Below are 16,428 nucleotides of genomic sequence, written 5' to 3' on the forward strand. Positions count from 1 at the left end.
GTGTAAATACCTCATGATGGCCTATATGAGCGTTTCTGTCGTGGCTTAAGATGCGACTGTATTCGCATTCCATTTGCACGTAGAATCTATGTTTCCGGTGTGAGTACTGTACACCCGTGTTCACTAAAGTACTGCCCGCGGGCCGCACATGATATCCAGTTTTTTATGTTGCCGTAGACTTCCTTGCAATGCTTTTTATGAAAGTTGTTCTACTCCAGAAATAATCAAGAATAACATGATGAATTTTTTACAAATCGATCCAAGTGTTGCAATACGAGCAGTTGAAAAAATGGGCCTGTGAATCACTGATATGCACGTTGATTATGCTGAAGTTGATGAATCAGTCCTTGATCCGCAGTTAGCACATTCTTTCATCGATAAGCCACCAACCGATCATGGCCCTTTGCATTGCATAACGTCCATCACGATGAAAGCTATTCCCCGCTCACGTGCATTGTCATAGCTCAAATTAGAGAACGTTCGCAGGATCGTTCAGTGACATCGACGAGTATGCGGGTGCTCCCGATATGAACTTAACCTGGGAGCGGTCGCGTCGTGTACTGAGTACACGCACTATCAGAAATGCATTCTTGCAGTACACAGCGTGTACGTGGTGTCGCTGACGGTGGTCGAAGACGCGACTGCTCGAGGGTTAAAGGTTCAGCATTGACATTTCCTCCAAACACAGTTTTAAACAGCAAGGCTGAAGCGCTAGCCTGCTTCTGGCGCCAAACCATTCCCAATGACTTTTTAGTTTTGACCTTTTGTTTACTAAACTAACTTTTGAATAACCTTATAGACAAAATCACGGACATTTTCTGGTAAAACATAAAAAACAGCTCTCGAGGTGGCGGTCCTGTTCCCACGGCACATAATCCCTAGCCAAAGCTCACCCACCCACATCCCAACTAGCACGAAACTCTCGCGTTTAGTATCATACAGACGTACCTTCAATAATCGATTTCTCTTCATCGATTTTCTCTGGATTTTTTCGGGCAATACGATCAGTGTTAGGATGATCTCTTGATGTGATCTAGCATCTAGAACAATAAAAATAACTGGAAATGATTTGCCGGCTAAGTTATTGACCAAAAGGAAAGTCGATGAAGAGAAATCGATCATTGCAGATACGCCCGTATAAGCGCGAGAACTCTATCCCTCTATCAGATAAAATGAACTACCCCCTAGCTGAGACGCCAACACACAACAAATCGGACAATCGGAATTCTCAGTCAGGGAATCAAAAACAACACCAACAACAACGCAAGATGGTTTTCATTTTTTTCGATTTTGGAAAATCGTACTTTTATTCCATTTGTGTTACATCGTTTTGCTGTACTGTGGGGCAGGGGGAACATTACCTGTTCGTCTGTTCGCGATTACTATTCTTTTTAGGACTAGAAAAAAGTGAATAGCGGGAACACAAATTCATTGTTGTTGTATGATTTCGTTTCATAGTTGTTTTCCTTTTCTTTGCAGTTTCCTTTTACTTATTAATGTTTTTTTTTCTCTTTTGTTTGTTAATCAATAGAACTATATCACATCCTACGCGCGAAAAGAAAACGAAAAATTCAAAAACATAAAGAGAAAACGGCGTTTATAGCAACCCTCTTGCTACGGCCGATTGTTTACGTTATTAATGTGTATGTATGTGTGTGTAATGCATTTTGTTTTCTTCTTGTTTCAATAATAGATAGAGAGATTGGCAAATATGATTTCGAGTCGATAGTAAAATGATATTTTATGTTTGCTTGCTAAATGTTGGATTTCTAGCCGCATGGCTGTCTCTGTCTCTGTCCTACTAACGTCGTCCTCCGTAGGTGCTGCCAGGACCGCCCCCGTAAGAGTTGTTGCTACTTACGTTTCCGTTTCCAGATCGCTGACCGCCTCCGGTCACGCTGCTCCGATCCGATCGCTGGTATCCGCCGCGACCGCTACCGCCACCGCCGGCACCGACTCCGCCCAGGCCGCGCTGTCCCGAACCGCCCCGGTTCATGTTCCCCTGGGGGCCACCAGGGCCTCCACGCTGTTGACCTCCCGGGCCACCAGGGCCGCCTCGTGATCCGCTTCCATTTCCGCCGAGATTGCTGCCGCCCATGCGGCCACCCGTCTCACCGGGACCGCGCATCCGGGTCTTCTTTTCCTCCACATTCAACTTCTGACCGTCCGGGGAGTTATCCGGGAAGAACAGAGGCTGCAAACAAAATTAGACGAGTTATTAACCTGCGTATCATTGTTGAACCTTGTCATTCTTACCGTATCCGCTAGGCAGCTCTGAACCGAAGAGGGATCCTCGTAGGTAATGAAGCCGTAGTTCGGAGGGGCACGCACTCCCGGAACCTTTGCTCCTGGCTTCGAGTGGATGCGCAGATCCACCACGGTGCCGTACTTGGAGAACAGCACCGACAGCTCCTCTTCGGTGGCATGGTGCGGAATGTTGCCCAGGAAAAGCTGGTGGTTGTCTCCGAACTGGGAGCCGCTCTGCTGGCGACGATCTGTAAGGAATCGACCAAATTTCGGTTAGCTTACGAGTGCTGCTGATTTATTCAATTGAATATAGTTCATTTGCAATGAAATCAATGTTTTGGTAGTTTCAGTTAACACGACCATAGATATGATTGATTGAGTGTAGTTGAAACAAACTGTATCTTTCTTAAATATTAAGATCTTTCATGTATTTCCGAACTAGCTTCACCAAGCAGTTTTAATAAGATTCTTCAAAATATGTCGACACTGATTCTTCATTAGGACCTAACTGACATTTTCGATTTCTCTTCATCGATCCTCTCTTTGTGTTATTACAGAATGTGTATTGAGTTTTCCCAAAATTTTTTGATTGAAATGCGAACGAGATGACTACATCTTTCTATAGAAACAAACAGAATAATGATTTTGTTCGTTTTGATTAAGTTATTAGTGAAACAGAGAGTCGACGAAGAGAAATCGATCAAGTCAGTTAGGCCCTTATGAAAAATCATTGTCGATGTATCTACGTGATTCCTCCAAGGGTTATTCCAGAGATTCCCGTTTGACATAACTGTCGTTTAGCCTAATGGTCATTTTGGCACGGTAGGCTGGGTATGCTGCGCTGGGTATGCTGCGCAATTCAGATCCCATTGTGATCCACTAGCCTCTGCCCAGCAACTCCTATCCCTACCTCCACGCGGTACCGGCCGGAAACTATGAGCAACCTCAGGGAAGATCGGGTAACAAACCCCGGTGGGAACTTTGGTCGTAGGCTGACAGGGAAGGGGGGGTTTGCTTCGGTAAACCTGAGCGTCTGTTCTCCAGGAGGAGCGGCTCACAACAGCGTCTGATCCCCATGTTAGGGGCGGCTGATCTACGTTCGAGTGCAAGGGAAGGACTCTAAGCTCAACTGTGCACTATGGTCCTCCGGAAAGTACAGGGTGGCCACTCAGAGCGACAAATAAAATTCCCGAGTTTTTCCCGGTTTTCCCGGTAGCATTTTTAAGATTTTCCCGATTCTGAAATATGATACACAGTGAAAATTAAACGTAACCTTCTTAAAACATTTAAGATATTTAATATTGAATATTTTCAAATCCTTGGATTTTACATAGTATTCATATGACCCTTAAAATAAGTTTATAACTAATTTACTAAACATTTAGATAAGTCGTGTATTGTTTGATCTGCTTGTCTCGTATGTAATGATGGGCATTGAAGTTACTACAACTTCATTAGAGATTCGTTAAATTCGTAGATAACCTACTAGTACAAATTATGCAGTTATAAAAGAAAACAAAAATAAAGAGGATAATCCTGGGGGTCGAAATTCCTAGAGAAAACACTATGCATGTAGGATTTGTTGTACGAATCTAAAAATAGGTGGATTTCTTAGTATTATTCCAAAAGTCTCTTCCAAAAAATACTTGGTAAGTACGTTTGAGTACTAATAGGCAATAACAGAATGCCCAGAAAAAAAACATCCTAGATGAACTTCTGGTGAGCTACCTGGAAAGGTTACTCGTGAAAGAAGTCTTGAAACAATTTAAAATAGGGAAATCTTCTAGAGAAATACGTGTAGTATTTTTGATGATCGTTCTTAAGTTATTTCAATGGAAAACCAGTGGCGAACTAATGGTAGCGTAAATGGCTACTGCAGAGAGTCAGATAGGTTTCTTAGGCTGAAATCATAGGTTTTAGGAAAAATTTAAGGGTTCATTCAAATATTACGTAACGCAAATTTTGTCAATTTTAGATCCCCTCCCTCCCCCACGTAACAAATTTTGTATGAGAGATTTCGAAATTTGTATGAAGCGTACCACAGCGCTAGACCCCCTCCCTCCCCCCTTAGCGTTACGTAATATTTGAATGAACCCTTAAGACATGGTTTCCCAAACTGTGGGTCGCAACCTCCCAGGGGGGTCGCCGGCCTTCACCCAGGGGGTCGCGAGGGACAGTTGAAAATTTCACTGTAAACATACAACAAATGAGGGAATTTCTAAGGTGAGTCGCCGAAAACACGTTTACTGGCAAAAGGGGATCGCGCACCTAAAAAGTTTGGGAACCTATACCTTAAGAGATCAAAGAAATCTTGAATATTGTCTGAAATTATCTAGCATTCAGTTATTTCATCAGCAATTGCAATATGAAATTCTAAGAGATTATGTTAGGAATATCTCCAGAAATTCCTGAAAGTATTTTCCTCAAAATTTAGAGATAGATCAATTATTTGGGAATTCCCCAAATTTCCCAGAATTTCGTGGACCAAGAGTTTCACCATGAATTTATGATATAGCTTCACAAAAAGGGATTTTTCAAACAACTTACTACAGTTTTCTCCGAACACTTTTTTTCATCAGTTCAACAAAAGAATACATCAAAGAACTTAATGAAAAACTACAGAAATGTTTCAAACAAATTATTAGAAATACTTTAATGAACTGCACATGGCGTGCTTTTGATTCTTATATTCTTCCGAATGTTTTTCACTAATTCATTTATAAATTGTACATCAAGAATTTCTTGGAGCAATTATTTCAAGAAATCAATCAAAATTTTGATCAGCATCCTATCCGAATCTCTCAAAGACTTTTCACTCATACGCTATAACAAATATTCTCATAGAGATTGTACCAGGACTTTTTTCAGAAAGAAGTTATATTTTTTGTTTTATAGAACTTTTATAGAACTGAACATGTATCCTGAAATGCAGAAGGGTCATATGAATTTATAAATATTTTTATTTGTCTCAACCAGTCTTTCCACCAGAGTGTTTTTAGAATATCTTTTAAATTATTCAAATTGTGGTGTTAGGTAACATCACTATGATTAACTTTAATTAACTCGGAGACAAGATATTAATTTTCAAGAAAACAGCCAGTTCGCTCAACAGTTTTTGACTGCATATCCCACAGATTCTCGTACTTATGCTTCTGGAGACAGTATACATTTTAGAAGTCGCCCGAACGTCCATGTTGGAAATTCCCGGTGGCTAGCAACAATTCCCGAGGTTTTCCCGACTTTTTCCCGGTGGTTTCAAATTTCCGAGCTTTTCCCGGTTTTCCCGAAATTCCCGACTGGGTGGCCACCCTGAAAGTAGGGGGTTGGTGTCAGGCCCCACGAGCCAGCCGTAAAAAACCATTGTAGGTAACGGAAAATCAGCAACAGAATAATACGAACCGAGACCAACGGCAACGACCCCAGCGAACAAAAAGGACTTGCGATTGGAAACTCGGTACGTGGAACTGCCGATCTCTCAACTTCATTGGGAGCACCCGCATACTCGCCGATCTACTGAAGGACCGCGGGTTCGGCATCGTAGCGCTGCAGGAGGTGTGTTGGACAGGATCCATGGTGCGAACGTTTAGAGGTAATCATACCATCTACCAGAGCTGCGGCAACACACGCGAGCTGGGAACAGCTTTCATCGTGATGGGTGATATGCAGAGGCGCGTGATCGGTTCGTGGCCGATCGACGAAAGAATGTGCAGGTTGAGGATCAAGGGCCGATTCTTCAACTTCAGCATAATAAACGTGCACAGCCCACACTCCGGAAGTACTGATGATGACAAGGACGCATTTTACGCGCAGCTCGAACGCGAATACGATCGCTGCCCAAGCCACGACGTCAAGATCATCATAGGAGATTTGAACGCTCAGGTAGGCCAGGAGGAGGAATTCAGACCGACGATTGGTAAGTTCAGCGCCCACCAGCAAACGAACGAAAACGGCCTACGACTCATTGATTTCGCCGCCTCCAAAAATATGGCCATTCGTAGCACATTTTTCCAACACAGCCTCCCTTATCGTTACACCTGGAGATCACTACAGCAGACGGAATCTCAAATCGACCACGTTCTGATTGACGGGCGGCACTTCTCCGACATTATCGACGTCAGGACCTATCGTGGCGCCAACATCGACTCCGACCACTATCTGGTGATGGTCAAACTGCGCCCAAAACTCTCCGTCATCAACAATGTACGGTACCGGCGACCGCCACGGTACAACCTAGAGCGACTGAAGCAACCGGATGTCGCCTCAGCATACGCGCAGAATCTCGAAGCCGCGTTGCCAGACGAGGGCGAGCTCGATGAGGCCCCTCTAGAGGACTGCTGGAGTACAGTGAAAGCAGCCATCAACGACGCAGCCGAGAGCACCATCGGGTACGTGGAACGGAATCGACGGAACGAATGGTTCGACGAAGAGTGCAGAACGGTTTTGGAGGAGAAGAACGCAGCGAGGGCGGTAATGCTGCAGCAAGGGACTCGACAGAACGTGGAACGTTACAAACAGAAGCGGAAACAGCAGACCCGCCTCTTTCGGGAGAAAAAGCGCCGCCTGGAAGAAGCGGAGTGTGAAGAAATGGAACTGCTGTGCCGTTCCCAAGAAACACGGAAGTTCTATCAGAAGCTCAACGCATCCCGCAACGGCTTCGTGCCGCGAGCCGAAATATGCAGGGATAAAGACGGAGGCCTCTTGACGGACGGACGTGAAGTGATCGAAAGGTGGAAGCAGCACTTCGATCAGCACCTGAACGGCGTGGAGAACGTAGGCACGGGAGCCCACGGCAACGGAAGGAACGACGACGCCAGTGCAGCGGAGGACGGAAATGAACCAACTCCCACGCTGAGGGAAGTTAAAGATGCCATTCACCAGCTCAAAACCAACAAAGCAGCTGGTAAGGATGGTATCGCAGCTGAACTCATCAAGATGGGCCCAAAAAAGTTGGCCTTCTGTCTGCATCGGCTGATAGTCAGGATCTGGGAAACCGAACAGCTACCGGAGGAGTGAAAAGAAGGGGTAATCTGCCCCATTCACAAGAAAGGCGACCATTTGGAATGCGAGAACTTCAGGGCGATCACTATTTTGAATGCTGCCTACAAAGTGCTATCCCAGATCATCTTCCGTCGTCTGTCACCTAAAACAAATGAGTTCGTGGGAAGTTATCAAGCCGGCTTCATCGACGGCCGGTCGACAACGGACCAGATCTTTACCGTACGGCAAATCCTCCAGAAATGCCGTGAATACCAGGTCCCAACGCACCACCTGTTCATCGACTTCAAAGCGGCATACGATAGTATCGACCGCGCAGAGCTATGGAGAATCATGGACGAAAACGGCTTTCCTGGGAAGCTGACTAGACTGATTAAAGCAACGATGGACGGTGTGCAAAACTGCGTAAGGGTTTCGGGTGAACTATCCAGTTCATTCGTATCTCGCCGGGGACTGCGACAAGGTGACGGACTCTCATGTCTACTCTTCAACATCGCGCTGGAAGGTGTGATGCGACGAGCCGGGCTCAACAGCCGGGGAACGATTTTCACAAAATCCGGTCAATTTGTGTGCTTTGCGGACGACATGGACATTATCGCTAGAACATTTGGAACGGTGGCAGAACTGTACACCCGCCTAAAACGCGAAGCAGCAAAGGTCGGACTGGTGGTGAATGCCTCAAAAACAAAGTACATGCTGGTAGGCGGAACCGAAAACGACCGGATCCATCTGGGTAGTAATGTTACGATAGACGGGGATACTTTCGAGGTGGTGGAGGAATTCGTCTACCTCGGATCCTTACTGACGGCAGACAACAACGTGAGCCGTGAAATTCGGAGGCGCATAATCAGCGGAAGTCGGGCCTACTACGGGCTCCAGAAGAAACTGCGGTCGAAAAAGATTCACCCACGCACCAAATGCACCATGTACAAAACGCTAATAAGACCGGTGATCCTTTACGGGCACGAGACATGGACCATGCTCGAGGAGGACCTACAAGCACTCGGAGTTTTCGAGCGACGCGTGCTAAGAACGATCTTCGGCGGTGTGCAGGAGAACGGTGTGTGGCGGAGAAGGATGAATCACGAGCTCGCTGCACTTTACGGCGAACCCAGCATCCAGAAGGTGGCCAAAGCCGGAAGGATACGGTGGGCAGGGCATGTTGCAAGAATGCCGGACAACAACCCTGCAAAGCTGGTGTTTGCAACTGATCCGGTTGGCACAAGAAGGCGTGGAGCGCAGAGAGCACGATGGGCGGACCAGGTGGAGCGTGACTTGGCGAGCATTGGGCGCGACCGAGGATGGAGAGCGGCAGCCACAAACCGAGTATTGTGGCGTACTATTGTTGATTATGTCTTGTCTTAATGATGTTGAACAAATAAATGCATGTATCAACGTGATTGCTTCAAGGGTTCTTTCAGAGGTTCCCGTTTGGCATAACTGTCGTTTGACCTAATGGTCACATGACATAATTATAATTGAAGTTAGGTGAATTATTTTCATTCTAATAAAAAAATCGGTTCAATATCCACGCTTGTCAGCCGAAGAGATTGCTGCTACACATCAGAAACTAGACAAGAGGAAAGATCACGGATGTCAACAGTTTGTGGGAGTTTATCCATGAAGCAACGACAATTAGAATGATAGGAACCGCTCAGTGACGCTAACTAGCATAATAGCTGGCTGAAGCGGAGCACCAACGAATGACGAACAAGAAAAATGCCACAAAAAGTCTGACCGGTATTCGGCGCAACTAAAAGAGCAGAAGAGAAAATAATCAACTGCAGCAAGAAACAGCACCACGAAGAGATAATGATTGTTGAAGCGTAGGAAAGCATGGATCGGAACGATATGCGGTGGTTTTATCAAGGTGCCACTGGCATGGGACACGCTTGTATGAAATGTAATGGAAAACTGGAAATTACGATATCAACAAGTTTAAAGAAAAACTGGTGGTACCGATTATTTAGGCTATTCCGTTGAATACTCCCAAAGAACTTTTTGAAAAATAAAGAATTGCTTCAGAGGTTTGTGTAGAAATTCGGAAAGGCATGGTACACAAATTACGTAACGCTAAAATAGGCCATTTCAGACCCCCTCCCCCCCCCCCCCCCCCTTCGTAACGCTTTTTGTATGGAAGCCCGAAAATTTTTGTATGGGTCGTAACGCTACGCTGGACTCCCCCCCTCCCCCTATAGCGTTACGTAATTTGTGTACGATGCCAAATTTCATTGGAAAGCTATCCAGGATTTGTTCCGAAATTGTTTTGTAAATCTTCCTAAAATTTCTGCGGAAATCTTTCTCGGAAGGTACTGTTTCTGAGATTTCTGCCAGAAATTCTGCAGAAGTTTTTTACGGGGTCTTTGCTTGAGTAATTACCGTGATTTTTCCCGGGCTTTTCTCGATATGTTTCCATTGGCTTTCAAGGGCAAAACAAAACATACTGTTACCCATCTTTGTTTCGGTAGCGCAACTACCGAACTGATGATGTTTACCTTTTTTTACATACCTATCAACATAATCTGTTGGGGGAATTATTTTATTTTTCCTACTTACAACCCACATCCGACAACTTTTTTAAGTGGGAATGGTAGAACTTTCAATTCCCTCGGTCGCACGTACATTAGTTTTGCATTTTGTTCCACCATTTCCGTGAAAAATGAGATCCGGCTTGTGCAAGTGAGGGGTTGAGGTTAGAATTGTAGGATATTCTAGGTTAGATTTGCTATCCACTTCGCCTGAACGATTTTCAGACCCAGAAATATCGTACTTCCAATCAGTTTTCACTGCCGTAAAAAATACTGTTATGCTCAGAATGAACAGTTATACCTTCGGATCACACTCATTTACTCGTAAATCTCAATCTGACTGTAAAAATAATAAATTTCTTTCCAATGTTTTGAAACCCCGAACGAATTTGACATTGCTTTCGGGAAGCATAATCACGACGACGACAACACTCCCAAGCGGTCGAATCATCGTTTTGGGGGCGAATAGTTACTCGCTGGATTCCTCTCGAGGGTTTTCTTATATTTCATTTAAATTTCCTTGCAAGATTTCACTCGTAGTTCCCCCCAAGATTTCTCTTAGAAGTTTTCATAGACCCTGCTTGAATAATCCTAATATTTCCTCCCGAGATTGCTATTTCAGCTTTAATCCAAAATGACGTGCCTCTGGAGCCGACCTTCTGAAACCCAGAAGACATTCTTGAGCTTGAATTTGATTGACCGCCCGCAGTTGCTACTCCAGTATCGCCAGATCAGCTACACTAACCAAGGAACCAATGAGATAGCTTTGAATCCTCTGCGCCTGCACAAGGTCATGCGGATGTTGGTGTGTTGGTGGGAAATGTTTATTTTTTGGCCATGGATCATGCATTGGTGCAAGGATGCCAGGCGTAAAGCGATAGATTGTGTGAAGATTACTGTGAAGCGGCACAGTCCGCTTGGGTTGCATAACTTTTAGGCGTTATATGATAAATTGACACTGTGCTGTGATGACAGTTGGAAGGGAGAAAAACGGCTTTTTTCAATCCGTTTCTGGTTCTAGCGATCGAATATACATGAGATGTATATGTAGGCGAGAGAGAGTGAGAGAGAAAGTAGATAGAAACATACAAAGTAGGAGGAAAGGGACGAGCCAGGGATTGAACCCGGGACCTTCTGCATATGAATCAGAAGCTGTAGCCACTAGACCACCAAGCTCGTCTTTCTCAATCCCAGAAGACATTCCAAGAAAAACTCCTGGAAAAATCCCTGCAATAACTGCGAGACGTAATCCAGAAAAGAGCATCCAGAATTTTGGGGCGATTTCCAGTAGAGATTTCAAGAGGTCTACCCCGTTTGACATAATGCCATTTGGCAGCAGAAGTGATAAGTGAATCACTCAGCAGTTTTTCTTCCCTTTTGTTGGTTGTTTCAATAACCAAGCATGTCTATGTTCGCTCGTCGAGTCATATGGTTCACGAACGAATACAAAGAAGATACCCCAACATAGGCAAGCTGCAGCGATGAGCGGGCTAAGTGTAACACTTTCTGATGCTCTCTCATCGTTGGCTTCAAACAACTGTGAATACACGTTATTTTCATCATTATTTAATGCATTTTCACTTTTAAAACGTAACATACTATTTAATTTAATTGTATTTATGATGTTGCAGGCGATGTTGCCATAATAATCAAGAGTTATGACAATATTTTTTTCTCAATAGCTCCTGCAAAATCTCAAAAGGAAATCTTAGGAGAAAGTCTAAAATTCAGAAAAACTTTAAGAGCTCTGAGTATAATCCTCAGGTAGATCACTTCGAGAAATGCAGAAGACAACTGCGAGGAAAAACCTGGAAAAACTCTTGAAATCACGGGATGAGCTCAATAGCTTCTGCAAAAATCTCAAAAGGCAATCTGGAAAAAATCTTAGGAGAAAGTTAGGGAGAATTCAGAAAAACTTTGAGAATCATTCCAGGGACATTCCGGAAGGTTAAGTCCCGGAAGAAACTTCGAGAGAAAGCTCAGGTGAAGCTTAAACCGTGAACTTAAAACCGTGCGAACCTTCCAGAAATATCCCGGCTGAAACACCTGTTAAAAGCCAGGAAGAAACTTTAGAAGGAAGCTTACGGAAATTTCTTGAATTTAATACACGAAAAATTTCGGAAGAAATCCCGGGGTCAACTCTGGTAGAAATTCGGAGAAGATCTCCAGGGAAAGTCCCTCGAGGAACTCCGGAAGAAATCACGCCAAATCTTCCTGAGAGAAACTCTAGGAAAAAATCTGTGACAGCACCTGTGATGTATCATAAGAGAAAAGAGGAACTCTGGGAGTAATATCAGCAAAACCTTTCAGAAAGAAATTTTGAAGAATCCCCTTGAAAAACTCCAGAAGAAATCGGACGGAATACAGGAATCCTAGGAGATTATCAAGAAAGAATCCAAGAATTGTTTGAATATTGGAAAAAATGCCGGTAAGAATCCGGAAGGATTTCCGGGAGGAATTCAAATAGGAATGCCAATAATAATTGCGTGAAAAATACGAAAGAAATCCTATGAGAAATCCCGGGAGATATTTCTAAAGAAGTTCTAGCTAGAAAGAAACCCTGACGGAATTTCTGGAAAAATCATCGTATCAGGTATCAGTAGGTCGACTCAAGAGGCACGTTTTCCTCCATTTCGGAAATTTGTGCCATTTGGCGTACTGTCAAATTTACTGTTCTAGATTACACTCGGAGGAGTGATTAGGAGGTCTGAGTATGCAGCATAATATAATCGTACGCAATCCATCCATTGCCTTGCCAGATGTTCGCCTTTCCATCCGTTAAATTAAAAATGTTTCAAAAATTGCTACATACCTTCACCATCGCTGTTGTAGCTCCTCTGATAGCTGGGTCGGCTATCCTGCGGTCTGAGCGAGCTCTGTCCACCACCACTGGTTGGGCCACCATTGCCTCGGATCGGTCGCTGCTGGTTCTGCATCCGCTGTGGCATCGGTCCCTGACCCATGCCGCCGCCGACGCCGCTCTGGTCCTGCTGTTGCTGCTGCTGTGATGACTGTTGCTGTTGGCCGCGATCGTACTTGCCACCCAGCCCACCACCGGTAGAAGATACGGTATTGGTGGGGCCACCATTGTTGGAACTGGAGCTCTGCAGCGAGGACGACGGCGGCGGGGACATCACGGATGGCCGCCCGGCTGTCACGTTGCTGTAGCCCTGCGACTGGTGATGAGACTGCTGCTGCTGCTGGTGGTGATGGGATGAAACGGAAGCGAAGCTCAACGGTCCGGGACCACCGCCAACACCGCCGGATTTCACCAAATTGGCGTACGTCTTCGGTTCGTTGGACAACGGTTGCTGCTGCGACAGGGACTGTGGTTGTTCGTTCAGATGGTCCGACTGGCCATGGTGGTGATGATGGTGGTGGTGGTCATGGGAATCGCTAGCTTCCGCCGGGGTTGGGTCGTTCATCGAGGGCAAAGCAGAGTCCAGTTCGTTCATCGACAGAGAGCTTGGAATCGGTTCCGGTTCGGCGATTGGGGTTGGCTGAGGTTGCTGGGAAACAGTCTGCTGCGGAATGGTGGAGGGTTGTTGCATTTGTTGGGGCTGCTGCAGTGTTTGTTGAGGGGCTGATTGCTGAGGTTGGACCACTTGTTGTTGCTGGGTCAGATGCTGGATCGGATCAACGGTTGGCATACCGGTAGCGACACTTGGAACCTGTTGCATGACAGCGGTCGGATTTTGCGGAGCAACCGAAGATTGCATCAGCTGGGAAGTAGTCTGAGTCGGCACGGTTTTCAACAGATCGTCATGAACTCCATTCAGTTGTTGTTGCTGCGGTTGCTGCGTTTGCTGGGGTTGTTGCGATTGTTGAGCCGGCTGCGGTTGACCGTAGCTCGGGATGATTCCGGTCGGAGCAGCACTCATAACTCCCGGGGGATAGTACAGCTGCTGTTGCTGCTGCTGAGGTTGTTGCGGCTGCTGCTGAGTCTGTCCCAGACCAGGAGCTACGCCACCAGCAGAAGCAACAGTGTTCCCCTGAACCGACTGCTGCTGATCAACAACTACGGCATTGTTGGCATCAACCTCGCCACCGTCCTCCTCTCCAGACCGTTCGTTCTCATCAAGCTCGTCGTCGGAGTAAATGTCCTGATAGCGGAAGATATCATTATGGACGTAATACTTCTTCGGCGATTGGGCGGCCAGCACGAAGGTTTGCGTGAAACGGCGCATCGGTTGACCATCGTTGGACAGCTCGCCGGTCACCTGAACAACCACACCGTTGCCAAGGGTAGCCTGCGAATCCACCTGGCTGATCTTGGCATGACAATCGCGAAAGTTCAACTGCTGGATCTTGTTATGGATCTGCTTCTGGCCGATCACCAGCGTGGCTTCTTGGTTTTTCGTGTCCAAACCGCCATGGACGAAGCTCGACGAGTTGTTGTAGAAACTGCGGGAAACAAATAAGGGATAGATAAGATTTTTATTCAGATGACAATCAAATGATACTCAATGGTCCAGGAATCCAAAATAAGCGAAAAAAAATGGAAATAACAACGTGGCTTGTCAGAGATGATATTAATGAACATATTTCCACCTTTTATTCACTTCACTTTTCTTCCTGGACCACTGCGCACTGACAGAAACTTACCGGTGCAGGTGATCCGGCGCCTTGTTCAGCAGGGTGTAATATTGGCGCACGAACTCGCGGCCAACGCTTTGCGGTGAAGGTTGTGCTTCCATTACCATTTCCCAAGAACTACCAACAGTTGATTTTCAGCCTACGGAACGAAAGAGAGAGAAGAAAGCATGTGTTACAATTAGAATGCGATCGATTATTTATCTCATCTGCAAGCAATTACTGCGACTGACCCACCACCGAACGGTAATGCGTAGTAGGCTGAAATCCGAAAATTGTAAACATTTGCCGGTTTGAACCAGTAGTGCGACTTCTTTTGGACTGCCATGCCTCTCTTAAGATTCGCTACATTCTTGTTTTATTAACCAGCAAGGTATTGTGTGCTCTCTTTATTTACAACTGAATGTTACGACAACGGTTCGATAAGTGGATCGATTCCGTGGGTGAACGAATCAAGGTAGGCGGTTGTCGTAGGTTTGGCTCAGAATAAGGCCACCAGATGATTGCAGATGGCATGACATACTTTGGTACCGTGGGGCGGAACGGTACTGCTTATTGGATATATTAAACATTTGGGAAAATTTTATTACAACAAAGACCCTCACTTCCGGTACCTTGAGAAGGCAACAGCACCGCACCGGGAGAAGAACATCATCCCCGCACAGACAAGAGAAAACGCATGGTTTATGATGGTACGCAACGAGTGTGTACCTAATACTTTTATAGAGCTGTCCATGCTCATTTCTCTTCCCACTTCATTCTCCGCTCCTGCCTGAAGGCTGGGGTGCTTTGCTTGCTGCTGGATTCTTTATCCGTCGTCGATCGGTCGCGGTTTCGGTGCTCGACCGGTGGTGGTGTGCGTGTTCGAACAGTCGCGATTATGGCAAACACAGTGAAAACGTCTTGATTCTTCATCGGCATAAAATGAAGTGTTTACATTTCTGCTACTTGACCGGCTGGTTACGGAAGAACAGCTTTTTGGTCAAATTATACATATTAATAAAAATTAATTAATTACAGTTATAAAATAGGGTCACAATGACATTATTCATTCTATTCACTATTTAAGTAGCAGAGTAAAAAATTGTCAGATAAAAAAGGCACAAAAAGAGCTTTGTCCCAACTTGTATGTACTGATAATTACATAATCTCGAAGATTTTGTAGCGAAGCTGCACGTAAATAATCAAATACCGTGTGCGCACCTAACTTTGCGCAGGTCCAAACTTTGCGCATTCTTGTAAAATAACGAAACAAATAACCAAATGTCAACATATTCACTAGTTTAATCATTGTACTGGCATTGTGTAAACATAAACATTATTTGACAAATATTTAATGTCCATAAAATCTTTGTTTATGTTGAATAATAAACAAAAAATACACAAAAATGTCAAAAATTGCCTCGCCTTAACACGGTTGCCAAGAAGTTACTCTACTAAAAATCAACATTTTCCTCGATAAAACTGTGCAACGATGATTAATGTTGCAGTTAATTGACAAAAAAGGTAATATTCTAGTAATATCAATCACAGTTCGTAAGAAATTTTTCAATTTAATTAGTAAATAGTGGTGCGCAATGTTTGGAACCATTATTTGCACTGTGTTCCTAATTTTTGCGCACTTGCAGTAAATGCTTGTTGAACGAGAATACATGACTTATGAACCATTTAAATATTATGTAACACCAGTGCCTGCCTCTCCGCCATGTAGCAAATTTTGTATAGAAATTAGTAGAAAATTGTATAAACCGTAGCACTATGGCAGGCACTCTCCATCTGTCTACAATGAGACGTGATTTGTGAACAGTCCTTCATTTGGATTTTCCGGCGGTCAATGTTAGGGACGATTTAAATATGACGTCCACCATTTTTAAGACTTTTAGAACCCCCTCTTTCCCTGGGCCACCCCGTCACGCTTCATAGTATACCTAATACATGGCATATCACACTTTCTCAGACAACCCCGGCCCCCTCCCCCCCAAAGATGGACGTCATATTTAAATGACCCCTTATTGTTCCTATCCGTAACGGTCACTTCATTTATCGGGAAGCTTTTACCTTTGAT

General features: G+C 44.9%; 1 protein-coding gene across 2 annotated transcripts in view; it reads right to left on the reverse strand.

Moving 5' to 3' along the window:
• Window positions 1-16,428, reverse strand: part of LOC109424968 (ras GTPase-activating protein-binding protein 1) — a 41,336-nt gene that overhangs the window by 12,688 nt on the left and 12,220 nt on the right. Inside the window, exons 2-5 of one of the 2 annotated variants that reach the window (XM_029862433.2) lie at window positions 14,376-14,505; window positions 12,583-14,174; window positions 2,257-2,495; window positions 1,862-2,194 (exon numbers count right to left, since the gene is read on the reverse strand). In XM_029862433.2, the coding sequence (XP_029718293.2) occupies window positions 1,862-2,194; window positions 2,257-2,495; window positions 12,583-14,174; window positions 14,376-14,473 (2,262 nt within the window). In that variant the 5' untranslated portion in view covers window positions 14,474-14,505. Of the gene's footprint in view, window positions 1-1,269; window positions 2,195-2,256; window positions 2,496-12,582; window positions 14,175-14,375; window positions 14,506-16,428 lie in introns of those variants that run through there. The other variant, XM_062843588.1, reaches the window with a different exon arrangement.

Source organism: Aedes albopictus, chromosome 1 (assembly GCF_035046485.1).
Source record: "Aedes albopictus strain Foshan chromosome 1, AalbF5, whole genome shotgun sequence".
Lineage (NCBI taxonomy): Eukaryota > Metazoa > Arthropoda > Insecta > Diptera > Culicidae > Aedes > Aedes albopictus.